General features: G+C 50.6%; 9 protein-coding genes across 9 annotated transcripts; 6 read left to right on the forward strand and 3 right to left on the reverse strand.

Moving 5' to 3' along the window:
• Positions 1 to 207: 207 nt before the first annotated feature.
• Positions 208 to 1,159, forward strand: M438DRAFT_311593 (NADH-ubiquinone oxidoreductase-like protein 21 kDa subunit). The gene is made up of 4 exons (XM_029902475.1): positions 208 to 281; positions 337 to 353; positions 418 to 623; positions 754 to 1,159. Exons 1-4 carry the CDS (start codon positions 231 to 233, stop codon positions 1,020 to 1,022), a joined length of 543 nt encoding a protein of 180 aa, XP_029765060.1. The 5' UTR covers positions 208 to 230; the 3' UTR covers positions 1,023 to 1,159.
• Positions 1,160 to 1,193: 34 nt separating this feature from the next.
• Positions 1,194 to 3,942, reverse strand: M438DRAFT_311594 (uncharacterized protein; the record flags this gene model as incomplete). Its single annotated transcript, XM_029902476.1, has 4 exons — positions 1,194 to 1,349; positions 1,399 to 2,891; positions 2,943 to 3,485; positions 3,577 to 3,942. 4 exons carry the CDS (start codon positions 3,940 to 3,942, stop codon positions 1,283 to 1,285), a joined length of 2,469 nt encoding a protein of 822 aa, XP_029765061.1. The 3' UTR covers positions 1,194 to 1,282.
• Positions 3,943 to 5,045: 1,103 nt separating this feature from the next.
• Positions 5,046 to 5,758, reverse strand: M438DRAFT_342420 (uncharacterized protein). The gene has a single exon (XM_029904753.1). The coding sequence runs from the start codon at positions 5,463 to 5,465 to the stop codon at positions 5,220 to 5,222; it is 246 nt and encodes an 81-aa protein (XP_029765062.1). The 5' UTR covers positions 5,466 to 5,758; the 3' UTR covers positions 5,046 to 5,219.
• Positions 5,759 to 5,763: 5 nt separating this feature from the next.
• M438DRAFT_93691 (uncharacterized protein) lies at positions 5,764 to 6,942 on the forward strand. The gene is made up of 2 exons (XM_029910410.1): positions 5,764 to 6,597; positions 6,661 to 6,942. The coding sequence occupies exon 1, from the start codon at positions 5,880 to 5,882 to the stop codon at positions 6,591 to 6,593; it is 714 nt and encodes a 237-aa protein (XP_029765063.1). The 5' UTR covers positions 5,764 to 5,879; the 3' UTR covers positions 6,594 to 6,597; positions 6,661 to 6,942.
• Positions 6,943 to 7,188: 246 nt separating this feature from the next.
• Positions 7,189 to 8,056, forward strand: M438DRAFT_362141 (uncharacterized protein; the record flags this gene model as incomplete). The annotated part of the gene is made up of 2 exons (XM_029907560.1): positions 7,189 to 7,431; positions 7,486 to 8,056. The coding sequence occupies 2 exons, from the start codon at positions 7,189 to 7,191 to the stop codon at positions 7,948 to 7,950; spliced, it is 708 nt and encodes a 235-aa protein (XP_029765064.1). The 3' UTR covers positions 7,951 to 8,056.
• Positions 8,057 to 9,365: 1,309 nt separating this feature from the next.
• Positions 9,366 to 10,583, forward strand: M438DRAFT_402665 (uncharacterized protein). The gene is made up of 2 exons (XM_029909609.1): positions 9,366 to 10,326; positions 10,376 to 10,583. The coding sequence occupies exons 1-2, from the start codon at positions 9,642 to 9,644 to the stop codon at positions 10,474 to 10,476; spliced, it is 786 nt and encodes a 261-aa protein (XP_029765065.1). The 5' UTR covers positions 9,366 to 9,641; the 3' UTR covers positions 10,477 to 10,583.
• A 57-nt stretch (positions 10,584 to 10,640) lies between these two features.
• On the forward strand, positions 10,641 to 11,195 carry M438DRAFT_93715 (uncharacterized protein). The gene has a single exon (XM_029910411.1). The coding sequence runs from the start codon at positions 10,792 to 10,794 to the stop codon at positions 11,119 to 11,121; it is 330 nt and encodes a 109-aa protein (XP_029765066.1). The 5' UTR covers positions 10,641 to 10,791; the 3' UTR covers positions 11,122 to 11,195.
• Positions 11,196 to 11,227: 32 nt separating this feature from the next.
• On the reverse strand, positions 11,228 to 13,300 carry M438DRAFT_402666 (uncharacterized protein). The gene is made up of 2 exons (XM_029909610.1): positions 11,477 to 13,300; positions 11,228 to 11,422 (listed from the first exon to the last, which is right to left on the reverse strand). The coding sequence occupies exons 1-2, from the start codon at positions 13,083 to 13,085 to the stop codon at positions 11,271 to 11,273; spliced, it is 1,761 nt and encodes a 586-aa protein (XP_029765067.1). The 5' UTR covers positions 13,086 to 13,300; the 3' UTR covers positions 11,228 to 11,270.
• Positions 13,301 to 13,928: 628 nt separating this feature from the next.
• Positions 13,929 to 17,288, forward strand: M438DRAFT_342423 (uncharacterized protein). The gene is made up of 3 exons (XM_029904754.1): positions 13,929 to 14,101; positions 14,155 to 16,851; positions 16,904 to 17,288. The coding sequence occupies exons 1-3, from the start codon at positions 14,062 to 14,064 to the stop codon at positions 17,071 to 17,073; spliced, it is 2,907 nt and encodes a 968-aa protein (XP_029765068.1). The 5' UTR covers positions 13,929 to 14,061; the 3' UTR covers positions 17,074 to 17,288.
• Positions 17,289 to 17,503: the final 215 nt, after the last annotated feature.

Raw genomic sequence — 17,503 nt, forward strand, 5'->3', positions numbered from 1 at the left:
AACCTCGTGTCGAGCACGGGTTAAGCGATTTGGCAAGAGTTGTTACGTTCTGAGTGACGAATGAGGAAGTCGTCAGAGGTCAAACGTGGGGAATCAAATGGCCTGAGCGTCTTCCATGCCAAGAGTGGTCGACGGGCAGCGGATGCGACATTCAATCAAGCAACGACGACCTTTGAATCGTAGATACAACCACACATATCGCCGCCATGCCGAGTTACACAGATGTGCCAATGAGAGAGAGGCAGCAGGTGCCCGCAAAGGCCCTGAACACCGAGTACCCCGTATGACACGCTGCTCAATCGCTCACCAAACTCCCTTCGCTAACACGTCTCACAGCTCATTGACAGTGACCCGTAAGCTCTTCAGCTCCTCGTCCGCCTTGAATTCCTCCCGGGTCTAATAAATCGCCTTCTCCAGCCACTTCAAGCGCGTCATCAGCTATGCTCGCCCCGGCGACTACCTTTACGGCGTCGGCTTTGGTGCCTCGGTCCCCGCTACAATGGCCTTGATGGAGCGCGTCTCTCCCTCCGGTGTCTCCCGCAGCGTCTTTGCCAGTGTTATGCGTCTCTCTGGCGGTATCGGTCTCTTCGCCGGTTTCTACCTTTGCTACTCGAGATCCATCAGTACGTCTACCAGAGCCGCATCAATCGATATGGAAAATCTCCTCCCGGATAAAAGAGCTTGGGAACATCGGAATACAAGGGCTAGAAAACATCACAATGAACAAGATCGGCTAACACAGTCTCAAAACAGACCGTTTCTACGGCTTCACTGAGAACCGTCGCGAAATCGACATGGACATGCGCGAAATGGTCGACAAGGTCAAGCGCGGCGAGGAGCTCTACGGCAAGAGCCAGTTGACCGAGTACATGCAGGGCGCTGCCTCGCGTCAATCCCGCTACTCCGGTATCTGGATCCACATGATGCCTTGGTTCAACTTTGTCAACCACAACCAGCACGGTGTCGACACTGCAAAGTACTACCAGCAGGCCGAGCGGGAACTCGAGGCCGAGAGGGCTTGAACAAAGAAGCAAAGAAAATGATATCCTCGCACGAAACCCTCCCCCCACCCACACCTCTTTCTCTTGTTCTTTGCAGATATTCTCCCTTTTCTCTTGGCGCATACAATCGGTAAATGATATACCTTCTTCAGACCACGATCTGTTCACATAAAGTTCTTTTCTATTCTTTTTGTCTACTAGTATGCGTGAAACCTATTCCATTATCGACATTTTCGAGGCTTCCGAAATCCTTAAGTCATTCATTATCGTGCGTAGTCCTACTATTCCTTCTCGTCCGCAACACCTCCAACCTTGGTCAAGATCCAAGTAGAAGCGTACATATTGACTCTGTTCAAAGTTAGCAACATCTCTAGACGACATCTGTAGATCAACATACCTGTCAATGCAAGAGCCTGGCGGGATGCGAGCTCCCACTCTCTTCGCGCTGAACCCACGCTTCTCAAACGTATCAACATACCAAGGCCTCAACCCAGCAGACCTCAACAAAACACGCCCACCAAACTTGAGCGCACGATTGACAATCTTGACCTGATGATCAGCCTCAGGACCCTCAGGATCAAACCAATCCATCGAATCCATGAGCACAGCAATCGTCAACGTCTCCGGCGCCATCCTAGCCATAACCTCACACAACTCATCCGTATGAATCCTCAACCCATCAAAAGCATTTCCCTTTGAAAGCTTGACGTGAGCTCTCGGTGCCAAATACTCGGGATGACAACGCTGTGTATACTGCCCTTGCAAACAGATCAGATAGTATGGGTTCTCCTCCGACACCAGTGTGTTGTTGACAACAGGGTCCAAAGTGTTTACCGCATACTCCCAAATCGCTTGACCTGACTTGACGCCAGTGAGGCTTTTAGCATCTTCGCGATCGGTCTGGCGCAGGTAATCTGATTCGATCATTTGGCGTTGTGCGGCGGGTACACCGAGGGCTTTCCAGAGGAACTTTTCGGTGCCGATGACGGTGTAGCTGAGGAATTGGCTGAGGAGGACGCGGCGGACACGCTTGCTCCAGATTTCGCGCTGTTCGTTTAGAGTGGAGGCTTTGCAGAGGTTTTCGAGGTCGCCGCGGATGCCTAGGAGGCGGCCTAGCCAGGATACGAGACGGATTGCTGTGGCGCTGCCGCCTGTGTAGTAGAGTCCTTTGCTCTTTGTGCCGAAAGTGGCTTCGCCTTTGTGGAGCCAGTAGTCGAAGGCTTGGGAGGATAGATGGGGGCTCAGGTGGTTGATGAGCAAGGAGCGGAAGTCATCGTGTTTACCTGAGCCAAAGAGCTTCCATACATCTGTGTAGCCGAGGGCAGTGAAGGCTGCAACCTTGAGTTCGAGGAGATGGTTCTGATTGGGATTGAGATCGACAGCGTGGATGCGCTTTGGTTGCTCAAGAGCATATGCGAGGATGTTGTCGCCTGCACTGGTGATGGCCAGGATGACATCCTCGGATGTAATCTTGAGCAGGCGGGCATCGACTCTTGCGTCTTCCCACGTGAAAGCGTAGATGTATTCGTCACCGAATTGCTTGTGCTTTTGCAGTTGCTCGTCGTAGTAGATACGCCAGTGGTGTTGTTGGTACCACGCTGCGGGTAGAGGTAGGCTTGCTGAAAGGTTGACGATGGCGGATTCGTATGCCTTCGATCTACGCTCGGCAGACGATGGTCTGCGAGCACCGCCTACTTGCTTGCGCTGGAGATCGAGAGCTGTGATGAAGGGAGATTCTGTCACGGCTGCGTCGAGAGCGGCGAGTTTGGTCATGGACGACTTGGTTTGTTTGGGACAGCCGATCCAGATGTAGTATGGGATTCTAAAGCCGAAAAAGTGGTTGCGGGCGTTCACTGAAAGAATGGAGCCGAACTTGTACTCAAGGTAGTCCTAGGAGCAAACGTAAGTGCTGGACTCCAGAACTTGACTTAGTGTACTTACACGACGTGATGAATCCAAGAAGACTCTGTCCATTTCGAACCAGGCAGCCCAGAAGACACGAGAGATCCACATGCAGTGACGATCGATGACACCACCAACGTAGTTACGTGACTGGAACTGGATCTGGTTTTGAACGTAGAAGTCGACAACACCCATGATGCCGTTAGGCGCAAGCAGGTTGGCGAGCGAGTCAACGACAGGGTGGAATTCTGGTATCATTGAGAGACTGTAGCTCATGGTCAAGAGATCTGCTCCGACAGCATCAGCTCCCTTGCCCTCGTCGAGTGCACTCTTGCCAATGCTGAAGATAGCATTCTCATCATTTGGGCCTTCCTCGTAGTCGCTGAGCTTGAAGGTGCGAGCATCTTGACAGACAACTTTGACATTTTTCCAGCCAAGGCGGGCGAATCTGGCTCTGGCGACTTGGCATAAAGATGGCGAGAGGTCGACTAGGTAGACGGCGTGGAAGAAGCTGGATACGGGAAGGAACTTCTCCATTTGTTCGATGTTCCAGCCTGTGCCGCCGCCACAATCAACCCATACCTGATGAGAGAGGGTGGTTAGCAATGTGTTCACGCATGAACTGCGAAGCAGGCAGTCCGCGCGCGGCTCAAGGTCTATCTTGAATACATACAGGCTTGCGATTGTATTGTCCTTGCTCGAGCTGAAAGCGCAATTGAGCGGCAGACATAGCTAGCATATCTTCTCTTCCACGAAGTAGCCTCGAGCGAGTCACATCATAGATGCTAGCCTGAGTCTTGTAGAAGCTCTCGAGAGCATCTTGCTGGTTGCCAGTGTTGTCGCCGGTATGAGGCTTCAGGAAGCAGGAGTATGCAAACTTCGCGGCAGTTGTGGCAGCATTGAAGAGCTTGCCTACGGTTTCGAGTTCGGTGAAGGAGAGAGTAAAGTAGGTGACGAGAAGGAGTACCAACAACACAGTAGCAAGGCTGATTTGATTCAAGGGATCGGTGAGTGCATGAAGCACTCCTTGTACAGCCATTGTTGCGACAACAAGTAGAAATGGGTAACAAAATACAAAGGTATGCAGAGAGACAAAAGGAGACCCAGAGGCAAGGGTCAGGACCAACCTGCTATGATAAAGCGTTCAGACATGCGACTCGTGCTCAACGCGCCTACAACATTTTTCAACAGACTCATGGCACAATGTCGCAAAGTTCGTCCTCCGCATGCGGCATACACCCCGCTACCCCTCCTGACCTCGGTGTATCTTCTTCGGAGAAAACGAGGGACTCATTGCCAGCCTATGAATGCATACACATGCCGAGAGAAAGCTGCAGCGGCAGGCTGAAGATCAAGGGTCCAGTAGAAGCTGATAATCAGTACCTGACACGGCGGCGTGAAAGAACGTTTGTTGTCATGAGCCTATGGATGGCAAGGACTCGAGGCATGTGTTGTGGAGAAGACCTGGAGAGGTGTGCCAAGTAGTGGTGGATCAGCCAATCAGAACGCGTTTCGAAGGCATGGGTTTCGTCACTGGTAAACTTTGCTCCAACGTCTTCTCCTGTGCATGAGACCTGCCTACAAAGAACATTCTCGTCTTCGACTTTGTGCCGGATAAATCTGTCGAGTCGTGACAGAAATTCAGAGTAAATCTGGTTGACGCAATGGGGAGCAATTATCCGAGCTCTGATAAGTCGAAGACAAGTGAAACCAAATCGCTAGAAAGCTGTGCGAGCACAAGGCAGCATGACCTTGATTTTGCTTTCTGCCCATTTGCACAAACAAGTCTGTCATCCTCCCCATTTCTGGATGTATTGTCTCGAAACAACGTAGGCAGGAGACCTCACGACATGCTCGAGATTGAAGCAATGAATGAGCTGTTCGGTACGCTCCTATCGAACACGACTTTGTTGAAAAAGTAACCGCGTAGATCTATGGCGACACAAGTGACAGCATGCGTCTAAGACGATGAGGCAGAAATAGTCGAGTCTTCATGCGTAGAGCGAGAAATCTCGAACTCAACAACGTCTGCTCAGATTCTTGAAGTCGAAGCGAGGAGGTGATTTTCGGCGTGTGGACAACGAACACAAGTCTCGTCGAAGCCTACAAAGAAGGCTGACACCTCTCAGACTTCCATGCGATCAAAAGACCGTGTTGATGACCTCTTCTAGGACGATGTTCTTGACTTTCAACCTAGATGGCGGCCTGAGATCTGCCAAAAAGACAGTCAAAACAGATGTCGATGTCAACTTTTCCAGCAAAATAAAACACAACCACACCACAACTTTCAGCAAAACAAGCCCCCACTACTAAGGCTCAGTCGTCTAGAGCCCTTTCGTGGGGGAAAGGAATCAACTTAATGGTTTCATTTATTTTTCTGAATGGAGTGTCAAGACTCTTGCCATGGTCGAAGCTGGGAATCGAACCAATGACCTTTGGTACACAGGGAGCGCCAAACACGAGTTGACGTTGAACCGCTGCGCCACCACTGCCTGTCGATAAAGCAATGGTGGTTGTGGTAAGAGCAAGAAGCAGGGAGTATATGACGGTAGGCAATTTCATGGTTCACCGTTACCTGTGCAGACGAGAGGTCAACAGACTCATCTCTCGCCTCCAACATCTTTTCACATGGCTCCGCCCAGGTGTATGCTGAGCGTCCATGTGAGTCTAGCAGAAATGCCGCGTTTCGAAGGCAGGGTACCTATCGCCTCGGAGATGGTGAAGCATGCTTGATTCGGCAGCAATGTATGTCCCGGTCAACTTGCAAAGCCAGGTGCTTTGCGGCAGTCGCCAAGGACCTTTTCGATTCGACAAGCGCAATCAAGGAAACTGCGAGTGACATCGCTTCCACCTCCCACCTCTGCCTGAAGTGAAGGCTGCAAAATTCAATAACACTTTGACTCATCAACCTCACACATCCGAACGTCGATATCTCGCAACGTTAAGCATCCCTTATGGGTATGCGCGTTTCACATTATGGATTTGTCAACCACCAATGAATCACCAGGCGTCTTCGATTTTCTTAGGCTCCCACGCGAACTTCGCGATCTCGTCTACTCTCTACACCTCTCGAAACCAGGCAAGGTTGGCTATGAAGGTGACGATGACTACTGTGTCCAACGCACCGACGATCAACCTGCTATCAAACCCACCATTGGCATCAACATTCTCCGTGTCTGCAAACAGATCTATGACGAGGCAGTCACCTACGCCTACATTGATCGTAAATGGGCAATGGGCTATGCACTCAGTCCTTATCCAGGAGCCATCCATTGTGCTCAAAGATTGTCTTGCATTCCTTCGAAGACGGCAGAGAGAGTTCAACATCTTGGCCTCGACGTGACGGTCTACTTATACGAGTCGGGTGGAAACGTTGCTCCCGTCGATATGGGTGGCCTCTTCAAGATGAAGTCACTCCATACTCTCGAGCTGTTCCTATTTTTCGATTGCGATTCCAAGGCGTCTCAAAGCTGGCTTGGAGGTGGTGCCAGATATCGTACCACTCCTCTTCTCATCGGCCTGGTTCGCCAGATCCTCAGTCAAATACCGGTCCATGTCAGAAAAATTATCTGGCTCTCCGCCTTTAGAGATGACGGCGGCTTTTCGATTGGGGGCGAGCTGGACCATGATCTGTTCGAGATCGCCAAAACGTACAACGGCATCAAAGGCTGTTCATATCAAACTACCTGAGAAAGTGAGTGTGATATTTCTTCAGCCTCCTCGTTCCTTCTCGTCTCCATACTGACTCTCACTGCAGTAGGACGATGAAACAATTACGAGACTACCGAGGACAAGAACTTTGAATGACCTCCGCCAAGCCACTCAAAGCTGTTGTCTCCATCAAAGATGGACTAGTGAAGTGGTAGAAAGAACGAGTGTTGTCGATAAGGAAGAGTAGCCGAAGAGAAGTACTGGAATTGGCGGTGTCTTGTTCCGCACATGTGAGTAACTTGATGTCTCCAACGAGTGGAGAGGTTATGTGAAACTTAGCTCAGACGTTTCGGCTCGAAATTTTAGTTTTACAAGCACGTGTGTTGGTGTCGAGTGCATGTGACGATCACCGCCTTAAGAGTTGTTTGCGATTATATCTTCAACAGCACACTTTGTTCATCAACTAAAAACCACACCCGACACCATGTTTTCCGCTTTGGTACTCACGCTCTGCCTTCTTGCGGCACATACGCTTGTCGCAAGCGGTTTCTCGCCTGGCGCCAACCTTTAACCCTTTGCGCGACAGTTGCCCACTCAATTGCAGTATCACAGGCAGGAGAACGACCGCGCCTGGATGTCTTTGCAGCCTGCGACCAGTTTTGCATCATCGACATCGCACACCGCCACATTCGCATCTATCTCGCCAAACATCGTCGCAGTCAAGAATGAATCTACATCGGCCAACATGCTTACACAAGCAAGTTACGCGAGCAACGGTGAAGAGTGCCCCAGTGGATTCGAAACACCGCGTTGCGATGAATGCGGTGGTGCGGAACAAACTGTTGGCCAGCCATGGTACCAGTTTCACTGCAAAGGTGTAAGCACAGTCGCTTTCTCTTTCTAGAAACGTTACTGACTGTTCGAACCAAAGATCGAGGCTGAAGACTATCGATGGAAGAACTGTTTTTGTATGCATCCGATGAACATCCGCCCGATTTGCCAATGGCCAGAGAGCTCAGACGACAAATCACACGACGAAGATGGTCTGAATGACAGCACCGAAAGCGACGACAGTGAACATACTGCCGCGGATATCCAGGACGGCAAAAACCCTCGGTCGACACAAAATCAGCAAACTGACAGCGATGATCAATCTCCAACCGAACGCTCGAGAGGCGACCATGGAGCATTGAGCTCTGATGCGGAATCTACAAGTAACGGGGCCGAGTACAGTACGTTCGCGAATCAAGAAGCTACTATGAACCAACAAGGAACCGAACGTGCTGTTGCTGAAGTCGGCGAAGTTGATACTTCGGGTCGAAATGAAAGTCTCGATGATGCTCCAGAAAGGCAACAATGTGTGGCCGGCAGGGGAAGATCCAACGCCAGATTTTAACCAAATGTCAGTGGTCATAAGAGCAATGATAATGAAGGTCTCCGCTTGGATGAGATCGAATGCCCTACCGGTAGGTATTGTTAAACTGCGACGAGTGTAGAGAGGGAGAGCTAGTCGCTAGAACGATTAATGACTAGTTTTGCAAAGGAGTCAATTCGATCGACTAAAACTAGACATGCGAAGCTAACAATAATCTCTATAGATCAAAGAGCAAGACTATAAGTAGAAAGGCTACGAATGTCTTATCTAGGATCGAGAGTCTTGCCGACTTAGCTATAACAAATTCGACTATAAGGATATTATAAGAAGTTTCGCTAGTCTCCTAAATCTGCCCGGAGTTCTAATGCGCAACTAGGATTTCATAAGCTATGTCGAAGAACTAGGAGCTACTACACACTAATAAGAAACCTATTATGTTAACTAGTATACTAGACGAAGGTTACTTTCCGGTTTAAGAAGCGAGCGTCCCTAATGCTCCGGAAGAGCACGAGTCGATCTCCGATTAGCATAATTCTACTACTAGTCATTAATTAAATGACGGAGTGCCTTATATAGAAAGCAATGCCCGGCCCTATTACGCTTAACGAGCAAGGATACTAGGTCTAGACTAATATTCCGTGTTGTGACGACTGTGGAAGAGTTGTTCTAACGTTGAAACAGATAAACTAAGCTACAAAGGTGTGACTTTGACTGCGACCTGTCTTTGTGTACAGAGTTGACCATACTAAATGCAGATAGAGAAAGAGGATCACAAGTGGGAGGGATGCTTGTGCTACATCGATGGTTCTGATGGTTCTGATAATTCTGATGAGGGTCGCGGAGCATGCCGATTGGGTTGTGATATGAGACTGATGACGATGGGCGTACCCAAAAGAGCTTCGCAGCCTTCCACATCTACCTTGACTCCAAGAGCGTAAGCAGGATATCTCGAGCCAGGACGCAAATCTTATAAGCAAAGGAGAAGAAGGGATCAACGCTACAATTCAAGTCAATGCAGGTTGGGATTCGCAATAGCACAGTCGCACGTCTTCAAAATTTGACTGAGATGACGACAATGTCAGTCAAGTGGTACATGTTACGCTGGTCCACGATCGGCCGGGGACAAACTCTTGAGAGAGGTTCGACAGCAAGAATTGAGTGATGAAGGAAGCGCCTCCTGGACTAGACGAGATCCATGTTCGAGGGACTGCGTTGCGAATGAACACCCCAATTCACTACGAATGAGGTGAAGCGACACTGATTCGAGAGGAGATAGATGACCGTGCTCATGTGTAAGTTTTGCTCCAGACCTGATATTAGGGCCCGTTCGGTTCGCGACTTCAACTGCGGTTCAGATTGTTTGGCACGTCTAAACTCGCATAATACCGCCAAGTATGCTAAACAAGAGGTTAGGAACAAATCGAATATCGAGGCGAGTCGAAGATGTATGATTTAAGGTATTAAATAAACTCCCTCACCAAAAAGGGCCTTAAATGTCGTGTTTTTCTTTCTACTAGTCCAGAGTACTAGAAGGCTTTAGAACCCGAATAGGTATCTCCGAGTGAAGAGAACCAGGAGAATTTATTGTTTGTTCGGCCTCGCACTTGGATTGTCAGCGCTGCGCACCCCTACATTTTCCATCACGTTACCATCAACTGTTGACACCAGATCATTACGCAACCCCTATTGCACAGCCCACATACTCGTCAAATATGCGTTCAATCATACTCGTATTGATGTTCGCCGTTTTGGCAGCCGCCGCCCAGGGTTGGATGGACTCTCCTAGGGTTTCCGCCAGATCCGTGTCGAAAGAGCTTCCCTGGTCAGCTAAAAGACCGCCATCGGTTGCCTCTACGACTGCATCTGTCCGCAAGGGTGTGTTACTGCTGACACCCTACGATGATATTTTCTTCAGCCTTCGTGAAAATTATAAAGGTCTTGATGCCCACCGTCTTCCTCCAACATCACTGACTTGCGCAGATCTCAACTTGAACAACCCTGCCAGATATCTTTTCAAGAATGGGCTTTCACGCGAGACTTTCGTCGACTGCAAGATCCACGACTCTTTCGATCCTAAAACCATCGCTCACCTCTCTACCGCAAACGCCCATCTGGCCATCGACAAGTTCTGCGCCGACAAGATCGCGAAAGTCTCCAGTTACATCCCACCTCTTTACTTCCCGCTGGACAGGTTCAGAAACTTTACTCCAGACCCGGAGCGCGCCTACCTGTTCAATGATACCGCAATTTCGATCATGGCGAGGTTTGAGTTTGTCGATAGCACGGTTGACCTTGGTGGCATCGACGTTCAAGTTGGAATCGACTCGAATGTTGACTTCCTCGTCAAGGACCGTGAAGTTGTTTGCAGGGAGACGCTCCAGAGAGTCGTCAACGAGTGTGAGTTTCGGGCTTTACGTCGTCAAAGACGACCGCTGACATGGCATAGGCTTCCATGACACCAAGCCAGGAACAACTGGCGGATATGCCCTTGAATGCCACAAGGACTATGGATGCGTGTACTGGCAGATTTGGGGCTCCAAGCGATGAAAGCAGTTGTTCCCAACACTGGGTTTCGCACTTGAAGTTCCATGACCAATTCCGTCTTTGGTAGTTGGTAGAAGGTGCAGCGATGGAGATGTCGTCCACATACCTCGTTTACACAGCCAATCAAGAAACTCTTGCAAAATAGTTAGGACTCAAAGATCCCACTCGTTCCAAAATTACACCCGCTTCCACACCCTGACCGCCTTAAATCACCTCAAGGCAATGAGAAACATGAGCAGATTCCATGCGCTGCATGCGAAACAGGCGCGTATTTTCGCATGATCATTTCCCAAGTCGCACTCTCCCCCTTAGACAGCGATGCTGCCTTCCATCGTGTTGGCAGCGATTTTCTGTTGGAGGAGAGTTGGCAAACATTCAGACTATATAAACGCCCAGAATGGAATTAAATTCTGCCCTCTGGGCATTTGGTCAATTTATAACTATACAGAGAAGATTAGCATGGCCCCTGCACTAAGGATGGTGAGTTCGAACCCCAGCTTCGGCAAATACTTTCGCACTTCAAAACACTTTACTAATAACTTTCAGACACATGCGAGCACGAGACTACTCCGTTTTTTTGCAGTTTTTCTAAAGTGCTTGAGAGATCTTTGGCTTTCTTTTGATTTGTTCGATAGGAGAGATCGGTGAAGATGGTTTTGGTTGGTGGCGATGTAAAGCGCAGTTGTGCACGACGCCATCTGAGGCGCTTGACGTTATATTTTCACGAGTCCCAATCACAATCGTCAAGTGTGTTCATCATGTGATTATATGTCCATTCTCTACAATGATATAAAAGGCTACGGGGACAAGAATCGGGCGATACGGGCCCGCAGTCCTGTGGGTGGTTCCACACGAAGTGTACTTCTCATTGGCCTAGGTCCCACGGGTTTCTTAACCTTCGGAAGCTTTCTTGCCTTTTCCCAGGTAAACCGCCATCCGCACCTCGTGCCTAGTAGTTCTGATTAACATACGATCTCCGTAAGTCGTTGGGAAGGGTACTTACAAATCATCTGCCTACATCCACCGTTCTTCTCACACACTACTTGACATCTTGGACATTTTTGTAGGTACGCGGTAAGGAGTGAGTTGTTGATCATCTCTTCAGTCTTTTCGTTGTGGCGGTTGTTGGTGCGCTCGTCGTACTGCTTGCAGGTCTCGCCGGTGTGCCAGCGCATCCTGTGATGAAGGCATTGGGCGTAATCGCAAGAGTGGCATTTCATGTATCCTAGTGTCTTTCCATCTTGCTCTTGACCGCCGTCACAACCTGCACGCAAGCACCAGTTGAAATTGACCATGCGGCTGACAACGTTTAGTACTGCGTGTTTGTCGTATTCGGCAAAGGTTGTGTGGTCGCAGGCGCGGCGGACGTCGTCGTGATTGAGAAGGATGACGCACTGTGGACAGTATATTCTGCCTCGATCGTTGGCGGCGACTTTCGTAGCTACCCATCTTTGCAGACAAGGTGGACAGACTTCAGGACGATGGGTGCATTCACTGGAAGGTGGTCTGGCTGGGAAGGTTAGAGGATCGAGAGACTCACAGCAGACAACGCATTCCCTAGTCTGAGGTTGGGCTTCTGCTGCTCTTCTGGTGTCTTCTTCTTCTTGCATGGCCATGGCCAATCTGCGGTCATCTGCTTCCTGTTTTGTGAAGGCTTCTTTTTCCTCCCTCGCCAACTTTTGGTTTAGCTCTAGAGCAAAGAAATGGTCTTCATCAAGCCGTTCGGCGACTGGGCTCAGGACTTGTTCGGGGTGCCTTTGAAGGACAGGTTGATTGTCAATTGGATAGCTCGGGTGGTACCGCGAATAAGGGTTGGCGACCTGATATTTATGGCCGGCAAAAGAGCCTCTAGATCTAGGCATGTTCTTCGTGTCCAGTGAGTTAGACACATTCTGGAGAGCTGTAATTCCTGGAACCAATACTTGCTCTACAAATAGGGGGACCCGTTCCTCACTCTTGACAGACGGAAGACGCGTTCCAGGCAACATCTCAAGCTCTGTCACATTCATTGTGTGTCTGGGATTATCGGTTGTGCTCTCTTCGAGAATAGGGAAAGCTCCAGGCACATGTTTAGTGACCTCAGGGTTGCTGATGAGGCTATCGTGAGCTGTTGTTCTGGGCTGAGAGCCAACACCAGGCTGCTGGACTCTGATCGGTTCTTGGCTGGTGCGAATAGGGCCAGCCGCATTGTTGATGGGCTTGGAGTTTTGGGGCAACGTGGTTTTTTGAGTCGTAAGATTTCGGTGGGCGACACATGCGGCGATGGAAGCTGCGTCTATAACCGAAAGTGGCCTCATCGAGCTTCCTGATGGGTTCGTATGCTTGTCGTTCGAATGTGTATGGCGTGGAGGAGGAATTACAGGATCATGGAGGAAAGCATCTGATTGATGTTGCAAAAAGCGGCTCATGGTACTCGTAGCGTGCGGAGTACGTATGGAATTGTGCGATTCATCGTGAGAAGCGGACGACGGTCCCGCTTGCTCAGAACGAGGTCGCCGGACAAGGACATTTTGAGGTTTGGACTGAAGCCTTGTGCGACGTGACAACCTGAGAGTCGAATTGCCTGTCGCATCCCTTCGGAGAGCCCCTGGTTGTGATTGCTGTTGCCCCATGTCTTACAGTACCGCTTGAAATGATGGAAGGAGTAATACTGGAATCGACCCGCACGAAGGAGTCACGCGGCGTGGCCTTTTCTTTAATACTGACTGAGGGGCATTATGTGGACTACGACAAGGTCGATCTCAAGACTCGAGAGCATCTGAGATCATTGGCCAAGGAGAGGCAGGTGAGGTAGAAGAGCAATTGTGCTCAAGTTGCACCGTAGAACAAAGCTTACCTGAGTACCTATGCCCGGCCGAATCACGAGCCTGTAGGACATGGCAAAAGAAAACGGAGCTTTCGACCACTGATGCATCTTGACAGGTTAGCTAAAGGCCAAGGATCTTCCGAGAAATTCAATCGCTTTGACGGCCTTGGACATGAAATTGTATGCCTTCGAATGACAATATTGTCCGCCTGACAGGCGTCAGCAGAAGGAGACCGCGCACAGAGTTGGAAGTTGGAAGGTTGTCAAAGTCAAGGGACTGCCGGCAGATCGACAAGCACAAGCCAATCAGTGAGATGCGGGTCCGGGAGTGATAAAGAACGAAGGCGATTGACGCGGATAGGATGCGGTCACATGAAGGGGCAGGTGGTTTTCTGGGCGGGACTGATGGTTTGCGCGAAAGCCACAACGACGAGTGTAAAATTGACACGATGATTAAGTTTGATTTCTTCGAGAAGGACAGTTGAAAACTAAGATGGCTTGGTGTGTTGCATCGGTGAGAAAGAGTTCGGCAGATGTCGACGTTCGCTATGTAGTCGGATGACGCTTCGTTGCTGTGTCGACGGAGTGTAGGTGTTGCATGACAACAATGAAACTAGCCAAATGCACCCACGTTTCTCCATCCTGGCCTCCATCTTCTTTGCTATCACAGAGTCATCTAGACATAATACCGGGCTACTTCGACAGACCAGACATCAATAATCTATTCACACAAACTCGTTATCCACAATCACCAATCGCTTTGAACAACACGACCGGGCGCTATGGCGGGATCAGAGATGGCACCTAGCGTGTCGCTCTCTTGTGAGTATACTAAACCCATCGCTCTCAAGAACACACCCTGACACTCATCCCAGTCGCAAACAACTTCTGGGGTAAAGAAGACGCCGGCGTCGACCCTTTGCTCGAACGCATGCACAATGCCAAAATCACTAGCGATGAACTCAAGTCTTTCTACACTCAACGAGCTGCTATCGAGGAGGAATACTCGCGCAAGATACTCAATCTTGCCCGCAAACCCCTGGGCTCATCCGAGGCTGGCACTCTGCGCATGTCAATGGATGTCGTACGAGGAGAGCTCGAGGCCATGGGCAAGTCGCACCAACACATTGCACAGCAGATGAAGGGCGAGCTTGAAGAGCCACTTTCGACCTTCTCGGGCGGCATCAAGGAACGTCGCAAGATCATTCAGAACGGAATCGAAAAACTGCTCAAGACGAAGACGCAGCAAACACACACCGTCAACAAGGCACGCGATCGCTACGAGCAGGACTGTCTCAAGATCAAGGGCTATCTCGCACAAGGCCACATGGTTATGGGTCAAGAAGAGCGCAAGAACAAGGCCAAGCTCGAGAAGACTCAAATCCAAATGTCGGCAACCAGCAGCGAATACGAACAAGCCGTCAAGGTGCTCGAGGAAACAACTGCTCGCTGGAATCGCGAATGGAAGGCTGCTTGCGACAAGTTCCAAGACCTCGAAGAAGAACGCCTCGACTTTACAAAGAGCAGCCTCTGGAGCTTTGCTAACATCTCCTCCACCGTCTGCGTCAGTGATGATGCCTCTTGCGAGAAGATTCGTTTGTCTCTTGAGGATTGCGACGTCGAGAAGGACATTGCTGGTTTCATCAAGGACAATGGCACCGGTCAGGAGATTCCTGACCCTCCAAAGTACATCAACTTCTGCCGCGGCGACATCAACGACAACGCTTCTGACGTCTCCGACGATGCACACTACTCTGTTGCTCAATTCCAACGGACCATGAATCCGGCATTCCGCTCGTCCTCGCCGCAGCCCTCATCTTACTCGTCTCATCACGACCCTGCTTCATCCCTGGCTCAAGAAATGGCTCTCGGCTCGTCAGTCAATTCTGAGAGATCTCAGAGATCACAAAGATCACAACAGTCTGCTGTCATGCCTCAAATGCCCCGTCGCTCCAGCCAACAGGCTGTTCCAATCAACGCCTATCAAGACGTGCCCAAGGTACCTCACAACGAGTATCCTATGGACGGCATGACTCAGTTCTGTAGACTCGGCCCTCCGTCCGATCGCAGCTCCATCCCCAGCCCGACACGCCCTGAGGACGACTCGCACAGCGAAATCTCCAATGCAAATTCCTTCTCAAGTATCGAGCCACCTACTTCGCCGATGAAGCAGCTAAACGCTTCCACCGTTTCTTCCAGCAGCCAGCAGGACGACAAGACACTGCAGAAGAGACGAAGTGGTTTCTTCCAAAATCACAGTCCCTTTGGCCGCCGTAAGAGCAAACATGAAGTCGCCGCTCCTGCTTCTATCTCGAACGGCCCGTCTCAGAGAAATACTTGGGCTGCTGCTCCTAGACCGCAGACTTCATCCTCACCGGCTCGTCCGTTCGGCCGCGAAGCTAGGAATGTCGGATTTGGCAACGACCCAATGCCCAGCCCCGACCCAGAACCTGTTGACCCTCGTGCAAACTTCCAGCTGAACATTGGCAACAATGTCTTCGATGTTGCAACACCTGACGCTCGTAAGAGATCGGTCCCTGTCGAGGAGCCCACGGGAGAGCTTGACCCCATTGCCCAGGCTCTGGCTGAGCTCAAGGGCGTCACAAAGCAAGCCTCGACTCGTGTCTCAGTGGATCGCTATGCTGGCATTCCAACTCCCGCACCGGGTGGCGCTGGCAGAGCATCGCCCTCGCCTCTCATGGCCAACTCTGATGTTCGTGCTGCTCAGCGTGGAACCCCACCACCTTCTTACGACCAACCAATGAGACGACTGGGCGCACCGCAGCCGGCATTCACTAGCAAGCAGATGCAGCAGACAACTGCTAGCTATATGACACAGAAGAGAGACATGTTCAATGCTCCTCCACGCAACACACCTTCTCAGATGGGCTCACGTCCAGCTAGCAGAGGCGGAGATCCAAGGGCCTCTGGTGAGATGATGCGCTCCGCCTCTCCTGCACCCTTACGTACGAGCTCGCCCGCTCCTCCGCGCGCTACGAGTCCTCGACCCGGCCCAGGATACGACCGTAGATCTCAACCCATTCCTCAAGGACAGGACTATCGTTCAACCTCGCCGAATCCATACGGCGGGCCTCCTCCCAACGGCATGCCTGCAGCAAGACCACGTGCACAATCAAGTAGTCCGATAAAGCAGCAGCAGCAGCGCCCAGGATACAACCCAGCTTATGCATCACATGGTAATTCTCCAGTTTCTGGTATGCCTCGATCTGCAAGTCCCAACCCTCAATTCCGTGGCTCGGCTGGCCCAGGCAGCAGACCACCAAGCAGCCGCGGCGACCCTGCAGCTATGGCGATGCAATTGGCTCCATCAGGCGACCAAGCCTACCCTCCACCCTCGCGAGGAGGACAAGGTGCACCACTCAGACCCACAAGCACTTTCTATGGAGCTGAGGGTGGTTGGGCAGCAGCATCGACTCGCGGAGGGGCCCCTCAGCAACAGCCGCCACAACAGGCACCGCAACAGCAGCAACAGTTAAGTACTAGAGTGCGTAGTCAGAGCTCTGCTGGACAGAGACAATTCACCAAGGATGGAAGACCCATTCTTAATTTCTGTAAGTCGATTACTCAAATGACTGATAAAGCCATGACTAACAGTGTCTCAAGCTCGAGCAATGTACATGTACTCGGCAGCGATTCCTGAAGAACTCACCTTCGCAAAGGGTGATATCCTGGCTGTCCTGAGATTGCAAGACGACGGCTGGTGGGAAGCCGAGGTGGCCGGCAAGGATGGAAGAAGAGGACTCGTTCCCAGCAACTACCTGGTCCCTGCTTAATGATTTCTCATTTGTCATTGAACGTACATTCGTTGATTTCCCTTATACCCTTTCTGATGGGGAGATCTTATGGATGGTGACGTTTTCTTGTTGAGATTCCGGTCAGAATTGGAGATGTTTACGACAGAAATTGAATGCTTTGATTACATGCTTATCGAGGAAGTATTGAGTGATTTTTGTGCATAGCGAACGAATTAGGAGAAGAATTCACAGCCACATGATTATAATGATATGATTCGTCTTGCTTTTGTCTTTGAAGTGGTCAGGTTCGTTGAGGAGGAATGCTCGGTCAGGGTGATGAGTGTGACTTGGGTCCTCAGCGTCAGATGGTCGAGTGCACAGACCAAGTTCGTCGCCAAGTCCAAGGATGCATGGATGGACTCTGCTGTCGACACATGCCCACACGTCTCGCATCCTCACCTCAGCTACC

The sequence above is a fragment of the Aureobasidium pullulans genome (genome assembly GCF_000721785.1).
Source record: "Aureobasidium pullulans EXF-150 unplaced genomic scaffold scaffold_2, whole genome shotgun sequence".
In the NCBI taxonomy this organism is placed as follows: domain Eukaryota; kingdom Fungi; phylum Ascomycota; class Dothideomycetes; order Dothideales; family Saccotheciaceae; genus Aureobasidium; species Aureobasidium pullulans.

Excerpts from the sequence above, each read along its gene's own strand:
- M438DRAFT_311593 (XM_029902475.1), top strand. The coding sequence starts at position 231 with ATGAGAGAGAGGCAGCAGGTGCCCGCAAAGGCCCTGAACACCGAGTAC. Across the intron at positions 624-753 it reads TTGCTACTCGAGATCCATCA|ACCGTTTCTACGGCTTCACT; the intron begins GTACGTCTACCA and ends GTCTCAAAACAG.
- M438DRAFT_342420 (XM_029904753.1), bottom strand. The coding sequence starts at position 5,465 with ATGAAATTGCCTACCGTCATATACTCCCTGCTTCTTGCTCTTACCACA.
- M438DRAFT_93691 (XM_029910410.1), top strand. The coding sequence starts at position 5,880 with ATGGATTTGTCAACCACCAATGAATCACCAGGCGTCTTCGATTTTCTT.
- M438DRAFT_402665 (XM_029909609.1), top strand. The coding sequence starts at position 9,642 with ATGCGTTCAATCATACTCGTATTGATGTTCGCCGTTTTGGCAGCCGCC. Across the intron at positions 10,327-10,375 it reads CCAGAGAGTCGTCAACGAGT|GCTTCCATGACACCAAGCCA; the intron begins GTGAGTTTCGGG and ends GACATGGCATAG.
- M438DRAFT_93715 (XM_029910411.1), top strand. The coding sequence starts at position 10,792 with ATGCTGCCTTCCATCGTGTTGGCAGCGATTTTCTGTTGGAGGAGAGTT.
- M438DRAFT_402666 (XM_029909610.1), bottom strand. The coding sequence starts at position 13,085 with ATGGGGCAACAGCAATCACAACCAGGGGCTCTCCGAAGGGATGCGACA. Across the intron at positions 11,423-11,476 it reads TGGATGTAGGCAGATGATTT|GCACGAGGTGCGGATGGCGG; the intron begins GTAAGTACCCTT and ends CAGAACTACTAG.
- M438DRAFT_342423 (XM_029904754.1), top strand. The coding sequence starts at position 14,062 with ATGGCGGGATCAGAGATGGCACCTAGCGTGTCGCTCTCTT. Across the intron at positions 14,102-14,154 it reads ACCTAGCGTGTCGCTCTCTT|TCGCAAACAACTTCTGGGGT; the intron begins GTGAGTATACTA and ends CACTCATCCCAG. Across the intron at positions 16,852-16,903 it reads AAGACCCATTCTTAATTTCT|CTCGAGCAATGTACATGTAC; the intron begins GTAAGTCGATTA and ends CAGTGTCTCAAG.